The sequence below is a fragment of the Rutidosis leptorrhynchoides genome, chromosome 4, assembly GCF_046630445.1.
Source record: "Rutidosis leptorrhynchoides isolate AG116_Rl617_1_P2 chromosome 4, CSIRO_AGI_Rlap_v1, whole genome shotgun sequence".
Taxonomy (NCBI): Eukaryota; Viridiplantae; Streptophyta; class Magnoliopsida; order Asterales; family Asteraceae; genus Rutidosis; species Rutidosis leptorrhynchoides.
This window is the reverse complement of record NC_092336.1, coordinates 516,030,048-516,040,024: the sequence shown is the minus strand read 5'-3', so window position 1 is coordinate 516,040,024 and position 9,977 is coordinate 516,030,048. Positions and strand designations below refer to the sequence as shown.

Genomic DNA, 9,977 nt, shown 5'->3' with positions numbered 1-9,977 from the left:
CAAATGTGATGTAACAACAAGACGGAATGAACAAATGATGTGCACCATTTATCATTCAGTAAACAAACGCCAATATGTTTGGAAACTTTGGTAAAATTTAATCATTTTTCTACGCTAATCACCCTCAATAATTTAAATTGTTACTGATTTCTTGCAAATGAGGGCATTGCAAGATCTTAAGTGTGGGAAGGGGTTAAATTCTTTCGGATTTTTAAAATTTTGACTTATACACTTGGTTACCATTAAAAATACTAGTAACGCAGTAGTTGTATTAGAATCTAGTGCTCTCTGATAATAAAGAACAGCCCTAGTCTTATATACTGACTACCCAATTCTAGTAAAGAAATTTTAAAATTTTCAAATAAATGAATTCAAAATCATGTTTATACATATTTATGAACGATAAAACTAGGTGTAGCCACCGAAATTATTGTTACCTCGGAAAGGACATAAATTGAAAAACAACCCAAAATATTAGAATTCATTTAAAATGGAATAGAGGACAATAAAAAGGCACAGAAAGGAAAATAAAAAGCCAAGTGTGGGAAAAAATTTACCAAATTATTTAAAACATATATCACATATTTTTGTACAAATAATTGAAGATACTTTTGTTTTGGACAATTTTATCAGTTTTACCCAATTTCTTATAATATATTTGAAAGAAAAAATGGATCTACATGATGAATCAATTCCATCATTAAAAGGAAGTAAAGTCTTCCGAAAAAGACACGCGCTTCTTGATTTAGGTCAAGAAGTTGTCGTCCAGACCAGCTGTAGGTTGACGAAAAATCCAGAAAAGTCATCTCTAAAATTAGCAGAAAATCCACGGACCTCAGCATCAAACAGGGTCGCCAAGTGGTCAGACTTATCCTAACCATGAGAGGATCTGTCTCGTAAAATGGGGAGGGCGCCGTGCAAATTAGCTTGATAAGACTAATGAATCAGATCCCCAGAAAGGATAATCTCCTTAAAGATCAAAAATCAGCTTTTAAGACTGATATCACTCAATACTTGAGATTGACCTTAAAGATTGAGAATTACAAACTCATGGAATTCGATGATATCTAAACTCGAGCTTGAACGAGAAAATATTTTGATCAAAATTACAAACCGATTTGTTTTCTGAAAACCCATTTTTAATGCGTTCATTACCATTGAACGTAAAATCCTAGGAATTCACCTGGAATTCATTAGGTCACCTGAACTAAATCGAGTGTCAACCGTAAGAACGGTGGTTGCATAGCATGGTCGAAGATAGGACCTTGTGCCAGACCGAAAAACTATAGGGTGATCTTTACTATTGCTCCTACAAATGATAGTAATTGCATCCGACACGTTATAGACCATAATCAAAAGCATGTCACGGGACATTGCCTTAACAGTTACTTGTTCAACGCTTTCCTTTACAACCGGACGGTAGTTTACCGAAAGGTAATATACGGAGCAAGTATACTGGACATGTTGCTTTCCCAATACAAGGTTAGCAAGTGGGTGACACAAAACCGCAGGTTTTGAGCTAAAATTTTCAAATCTAAAACCCACAAAACCCACAAAAACAATTTGCAAACACCGGTAAAGGGTTATTCCGGAAAACTTATCTAGGGTAAAAGCTAGATTTAATTTTCAAAAGATCAAATGTTTTCATAAAGATCCAATTTCCTTAAGGATCTAAATTTTCATAGTCATGTGGGACTGTAAACTACATCGTTACTACCATTGTTCATACTGCCGTATAAAAATCACTGATGTACAAAGTGTGAAGAATAAAGAATGATTCTAGTATTTTTATTTCAAGACTATATTGTTTGAGGACAAGCAACGCTCAAGTGTGGGAATATTTGATAATGCTAAAAACGAACATATATTTCATAGCATTATCCCTCAAGAAAGACAAGCTTTTAGTTGCAAATGTTCTATTTACAAGTGATATTCTTTTAAATAATAAAAGGTGAAGACAAAAGACAGATTCGACGAATTGAAGACGCAAACGATCAAAAAGCTAAAAAGTACAAAGTACAATCAAAGTGGTTCAATTTATTGATGATAAACGTCCCAAAATTACAAGAGTACAAGATGCAAAAAGCAAAGTACAAGATATTAAATTGTACGCAAGGACGTTCGAAAATTCGGAACGGGGACCAGAGTCAACTCTCAACGCTCGACGCAACGGACTAAAAATTACAAGTCAACTATGCACATGAATATAATATAATATATAATTAATTCTTAAAATTATATATATTATATATATATATATATATATATATATATATATATATATATATATATATATATATATATATATATATATATATATATATATATATATATATATATATATATATATATATATATATAAACCGTCGGCAAACTAGGAGACAAAGCAATGTGAGCTGGATTCCTGCTCCATGCGATCGCATGGCCTGGAGGCTATATTCCCATGCAATCGCATGAGCCACTTTTTCTGGCCACATCCCTATAAAAGGCAGTCTGGTGCTCGAGTTTATCATACCATCTATCTCTCTATCTCAACGTAATATATATATATATATATATATATATATATATATATATATATATATATATATATATATATATATATATATATATTATAATTTTAATTTTAATTCTAATAATAATAAGGGTATGTTAGCGAATGTTGTAAGTGTGTAAGTCGAAATTCTGTCCGTGTAACGCTACGCTATTATTAATCATTGTAAGTTATGTTCAACCTTTTTAAATTAATGTCTCGTAGCTAAGTTATTATTATGCTTATTTAATGCCGAAGTAATCATGATGTTGGGCTAAATATTAAAGACGGGGTAATTGGGCTTTGTACCATAATTGGGGTTTGGACAAAAGAACGACATTTGTGAAAATTAGACTATGGGCTATTAATGGGCTTTATATTTGTTTAATTAAATGATAGTTTGTTAATTTAATATAAAGATTTACAATTGGAATTATCTATAAATAACCATATACACTCGATCGGACACGATGGGCGGGATATTTATAAGTACTAATAATCGTTCATTTAACCGGACACGGGAATGGATTAATAGTCTATGAACTTATTAAAACATGGGTGAATTATATACAAGGAAAATTGGTGTAATTATAGTTTAAGTCCCCAATTAGTTGGAATATTTGACTTCGGATATAAGGATAATTTGACGAGGACACTCGCATTTTATATTTATGACTGATGGACTGTTATGGACAAAAACCAGACGGACATATTGAATAATCCAGGACAAAGGACAATTTACCCATGGTAATAAACTAAAATCAACACGTCAAACATCATGATTACGGAAGTTTAAATAAGCATAATTCCTTTATTTCATATTTAATTGCACTTTTAATTATCGCACTTTAATTTATTGTCATTTTAATTATCGTACTTTTTAATTATCGCAATTTTATTTATCGTCATTTTATTTATCGCACTTTAATTTATCGCACTTTAATTATTGTCATTTACTTTACGCTTTAAATTAAATTATTTTTATTTTTAATATTTTACATTAGGTTTTAACTGCGACTTAAGTTTTAAAATCGACAAACCGGTCATTAAACGGTAAAAACCTCCTTTTATAATAATAATACCACTTATATATATATATATATATATATATATATATATATATATATATATATATATATATATATATATATATATATATATATATATATATATATATATATATATTACAAATATAGTTTTAAGAATATAGCGTTAAACTTGGCTAGCTCCCTGTGGAACGAACCGGACTTACTAAAAACTACACTACTGTACGATTAGGTACACTGCCTATAAGTGTTGTAGCAAGGTTTAGGTATATCCACTCTATAAATAAATAAATAACTTGTGTAAAATTGTATCGTATTTAATAGTATTTTGTAGTAAAAATATAACTATTTCGTATACACCTCTACGCACATCAGTGGTCGATTAACAGATGCAAACACCAGCCTGTTGTGGCTCGAAAAAGACAGCAGGAAACAGGAAAAAAAAAGATGGGTTGTTGTGGTGTCGACTTGGAGCATGAAGAGGGCTGTAAAGGTGGCGACTTGCAGCTAAATAGTAGCAGGTTAAAGGGCTGAAAAGAAGCTGTTGGTGGTGGCGAAATTACACGGCAACAAGGCTGCAAGAAATCGACTACTAAGGCTACAGCAGGAAAATTGCAGATTGTTGTGGCCTGTTTTGAGGGGGTTTGTGAGTCGACAAAAAGAGGGATAGGGGAGCTAACATCTGCCGACTAGAAGCAAAGATAAGGGAGGTGATTTTGTGATTTAATTGTGATGTAGATCATGAAAAATCTTGAGGCTTTATATAGAGAGTTTATAAGAGTTGGAATTGTATTAGGATTCATGAAACTTGATGATTAGGATGCAAATATTTGAAATGAGTTAGGATTAGGCTTGGTTAGTTTACTTAATGATCAAGCTTATCTCCCTTTTTTTTTTATTAATAAAACTGATTTATTAATAATATATAATTATTTATATTTTTTTCGGCATTTAATATATATGTTTTATATTTTTTTTAAAGTCTTATTTATTTAAAATACATTTTATTTAATCATTTATTTATTAGTCCATGTCTTTTATTAATTTTTACTTAGTTCTCCTTAGCTTTTTAATTTATATAAATGTCACATTTATTTACATATAGTTTATATTATAAATTTTATATTAGGGTTAGGGTTTATAAGATTAGGGTTTTAATTAATATCTGAGGTTGAGGTTTTAGGTTATTAATTACAAGCATTAATTTACGGAGCGTTTAATTACTTGGGCACTTATTATATCTGAATAACAACCCTAATGATAATACACAGAATAAGACAATGAAACCCTAAGGACAATTTGGTAAATTCAGAAAGGAAAATTGAGGGTTATTATAAGTCACATGTGATTGGATTTGACATGCAGAATTATATGTGATTGGATTTTACAATCACATGTGATTGACATGCAGAATCACATGTGATTGGGTTTTACAATCACATGTGATTGACATGCAAAATCACATGTGATTTACTGCATGTCAAATCCAATCACATGTGATTAAAAAAAAAATTCAAAAATTTTTTTTTTTCAAATTTTTTTTTTTTCAATCGCATGTGATTAAATTTGACATGAAGAATCACATGTGATTGGGTTTTACAATCACATGTGATTGAATTTGACATGCTAAATTTATATATATATATATATATATATTTTAAAAAAAAATTCGAAAAAATTTTTGTTTCAAAAAATTTTTTTTTTTTTTTCAATCACATATGATTGTTGCACCACATGTCGTGCTCTGATTGGTCAGTTGAATTTAAAGCAAATTATTGGATACAACTCATTAGTATAATCCTAATATTTTGATCCCAATATTAAAATTAAAATATGTAACTAAAACACGGTTAAACATTTACGAAATAAGCATAACCTATCGCGAGATTCGACTAGTTGTTTACAAATGAAAAAATGATTGTTAAACTAAAAGATTTGTAGCTTTAGGGGTCAAAAGTAATTTTGAAAAATTTAGATTAAACCTCAAATAGAATACTGGCACGGACAATTCTTCACATATTGTGTTATTCGAGCCCGCATCGACCCGACTCAATCCGATATCTTTCTGCTGAAACTCTTCTGGTAATTTTTCTGGTTTATTATATTCAGGACTACAATCAACACTCGTTTATGAATTTAAATTTGATATTATTGCTCTGATCCTTTTTAAGTGTACTCTGATATAGTTGCTACTTGATCTTAATTAATTAAAGAACATCATACTTACCGGCTCATATCTTGAAAAAACAGTTGAATTCAGATAATTATATAATTATATATAGATAGATAGATTTATATGATCCTATTCACCACCAAGGGCGTTTTTATGAAGGGACCGGGGGGAGGGGGCACCCGCCCCAGTCGATTTTGAAATTTTAGTAGAAAAATTTTGGATTTTTCGACATTGACCCAGTGTTTTTTCCCCCCCCCCCCCCCCCCAAAACCTTTATATTTTACCCTAAAACCTTCAAATTTTGACCAAAATTCTCCAAATTTTGCCCCCAAAACCTTCAAATTTTTGCAAAAAACCTTCAAATCTTACCTAAAAACTTCCATTTTTTCCCCAAAAAATTGCTACGTTTAAATTTTTTTCAACCCCGATAAAAAAAAAAAAATCATGGCTCCGCCACTGTTCACCGCTAACCAATTGCTATGTATAGCAGTGATACAAATAATAAAAAATACATGATATCGATACTTGTCTTTACTTTTGGATAGATGCTTGTAATTAGACATCTATTTAGAACAAATGTAAAATATTACCTTTAAAGATTAAGGGGGGCATTTCCCGTTTCGCAGAGCCATGATGAAACACTAAAGTTTAACTAGTCTATTAATGTAACACCCTTTGTCACACAATCAAAATAGTCCATGAGTACAATGCGGAAACCGGAATATAGCATAAATGTACACGCTTCGGCACTCACCCAAATACTTATAGCAATATAGGATCATGGACTTTTAGGTTGGCGGCAAAATCTGAAGGCTTTTGGGGGCATAATTAAATTTTAAGCCTGAAAATTTCAAATTCACTGAGAGCAAAATCAAAAATCCAAAATTTTAACCCTGAAAATTTCAAATCCACTAAGGGCAGGTGCCCCATGCCCTATGTAGTTTTGCCTATGATCATGAGTGGAGTATAGAGTCTGGATCAACCAGTTGTTCATATTGGCGGATTGGCAATAACTCTAAACAACAGTTACCAGGATTCGAATATCCGGCACTAGAACACTCATTATCTTATGAGTAGAGTTCGGATATCGAGTATAAGAACACTTAGGCCATTCCCAACCCTCTCCCCCTCCACCCTGCCATGCTTCTAGCCTTCAAAGGGCTCCATTGGCATTCACTTAGCCCTCGGCTAGCCATGCATCCATCGCCCCGTTTTACGTCCTATTCAAACACATTTGAGGACCGAACAAGTGTATACATTAATTGTACATTTAGTTGAACAAAACCCAAATCTACAAAAGTAGATATAGGAGAGGTAATATGTAGACAATCATGCCCATATCCTAGAATAAAGAGAAGTATGTCATGGTTGGAAGTTTAGTCATGGATTAGTCTTGATGAGAAAGTGTTAATGTGACAGTTAGTCTTGGTTAGAAGGTATGTTATAGTTGGGAATGACCTTATGATAATCACACATTGGTGACACGTAATCCTTTCAGGCATATGTGCACGTTTGACCTTTCAAGTGCCACGTAGGCCATACACGTCGGTCCTAAAGGCTTAGACCCAATTCCTCAAGTTGATTGGCTCATCCGATGTGTCGACATCAACATTTTGGGCCCTTTGTGTCTCAATGTAAGCACAAACCTTAAGTGTAAAAGCTTTAGTACTTACCATTATGACTCTTACCAAATACTTACACACTTTGTAAATGAGAATTGATATATCTATCATTCAAATTACTTTTTTTCATCATAGACTGTGCCTTAACATATTGTACTGTACAACAACTAAATAATACATAAATGTGGTGGATGAAGTAATTTGAATAGTGAATATATGATTACCTTTGTAAATACTCTCTCGGTCTCTCTACAATCTTAGTAGACGTACTCCACCAAGTCCACTCCCTACTTGAATTTAGCGATTGATTGCTTAACCACCCTCACAGATTCTAAGATCCGGATCCGGATTTGCACAACTATCGGAGCGTTCCAAAACTGTACAGTTTCTTATTCGTTTAAAGGTTTTTGTTACGGGCTAGATTTGTCCACATCAGTCTAAAATCTGGTCATCTTGTAGGTTAATCAATCATGAACCGTTGGACAGGAATACTGAAAGTTCCTTTGTTTCCGGGTAGTAGAGGTCACTACAAAGTAGCAGCATCTCTTTGTATCTCAACTTCATCACCAAATCCAATTGTAAGTCTATCAAAATAGACAAAATTTCATTCCTCGTCACCTGAACTTTACATCAATTTTGAATCCTCGTCCTTTTTCTTTTTTTTTGTGTGCATCCCTCGTCCTTAATGTATCACAATTCTACATCCCTCGTCCTTTTTAGAGACGAGGGATGTAGAATTGACAGAAAGAAAAAGGACGAGGAGTCAAGAAAAAGAACGAGGGATATAGAATTGTGATACATTAGGGACGAGGGATGCGCAAGAAAAAGAAAAAGGACGAGGAGTCAAATTTGATGTAAAGTTCAGTGACGAGGAATGAAATTTTGTCATCAAAATACGAAATTTTGCATAAACAAACTGTTAATCAATGATTCAATGGTCTGTTTATTGAAATTAATATGCAGGTACCTTCTGCAAATGCAATATTTTTCAATGGTGACCGGGTCAAAGGGACTGGGAATCCAGTAATTGAAAGACTATCGGATCTTGAAACGATTGCTGAAATTATTGTGGGTAAACTTGGTGAAAATGTTAATGCTTGGGTTATTGAAGCTTCTAAATTTAATGGACCTTTTGCTGTTTATAAGGACTTTATTCCGTCGGTGAACGAATGGGGAGAACCGTTATCGTATGATCCGACCGGATATCCGTCTCTTACATCCACCGTATCATTGTTGTCAAGTTGTCTTAAAGAGGTACTGTATATAAACTTCAAATGTCTTTTATGCTTTTGATCATTACTTATGATTATAGGTTGCAATTTCAGCCCATTTACTTGTTGTGCAATAACTGTTACCCAAAAACAGAACGGGTCAAAGGGATTGATCTGGTTTGAACATCACCGTGACTATATATTTGCATACAACCACATATATTAAAAGGTAGAAGGTTTTCCCTGTTCGGGCTACCCGGGAGGACGAGTAATCCGACCCCATACTCTTGATGTACACAACCCAGCAAGATTACTCTCTGGCTGTGTCCAACTGGATGACCACCACTAAATATTCGTCCTAAACATAATTCGAACCTAAGACCTTTTGCAAGGAACTCAGGGCCAACCACTGTTTAGACTATAAATTGAAGTTTTTTTTATTTATATAATTAAAACTATTGTTTTAAGTTTTAACTACTGATAAAGTTTTATGGCACAAATGGTGGTTACGGGTCAACCCAACCTGGCCCAATCCGATCAGACCCATTTAGCACTCTGACCCGCCAATTTTCCATATCGAAGTTTGATTGAGTACTATTTCCTTTTCAACATTGCAGGTCAAAAACACACTTTTGAGTAATTATGAGAAACCGTATGTTGATGAAGCTTGTAGTTCAAGTTTTTCGCAACCTAAAACATTTTTGTTCGGATTTAGTAAAGGTGGTAGTGTACTTAATCAGCTAGTAACCGAGATTGCCTTTTCTGAAGTCAAATCAAACATTGTTTCGTCCCAATACGATATTATACCGACTTCTAAAGAAAACCTTGTAAATAGTATTACCGAAATCCATTATGTGGATGTTGGATTAAACTCAAGTGGAGCATACATTACTGATCAAGACATAATCAGCAGAATATCTAAACGTATTTTAGAAGGAGCCTCGGGAATACGTTTTGTTCTTCATGGAACACCAAGACAATGGCGTGATAGCATGCGGGTTTGGATCGGGAAGGAAAAGGATACGATGGTCAATTTGATTGATACTGAATCTCGAAAATGTGGAGACAAATTGAGTGTATGTGAGCGGTTTTATTTTGGTAACAAACAAGCTAATATGCAGATGCACTTTGAAGTAATTGAAAGCATGGATATCAGTTGAGTGCCCTGATCTTGTTGACAGGGTGCATAGATCGCTTTGCTACTGAATTAGATTAGTTATTTAACTTCAATGTTGTAGTTCTATAGATCGTTATATTTAATAAGTATACGTCTTTTATTTTCCTTGTATAAGAATTTGGTTATTGGTTGTTTTCAAAAACCATTTTAACTATGCAGTCTATTATTGTGTTTAAGATGATATATCTATTATGGTGCTTTGCAAAAAATCCTGA

At 33.1% G+C, this 9,977-nt stretch overlaps 1 protein-coding gene across 1 annotated transcript; it reads left to right on the top strand.

Annotated features, from left to right (window-relative positions):
* Positions 1 to 5,489: 5,489 nt before the first annotated feature.
* LOC139839576 (uncharacterized) lies at positions 5,490 to 9,968 on the top strand. The gene is made up of 5 exons (XM_071829671.1): positions 5,490 to 5,661; positions 7,703 to 7,753; positions 7,834 to 7,952; positions 8,338 to 8,628; positions 9,203 to 9,968. Exons 3-5 carry the CDS (start codon positions 7,845 to 7,847, stop codon positions 9,743 to 9,745), a joined length of 942 nt encoding a protein of 313 aa, XP_071685772.1. The 5' UTR covers positions 5,490 to 5,661; positions 7,703 to 7,753; positions 7,834 to 7,844; the 3' UTR covers positions 9,746 to 9,968.
* Positions 9,969 to 9,977: the final 9 nt, after the last annotated feature.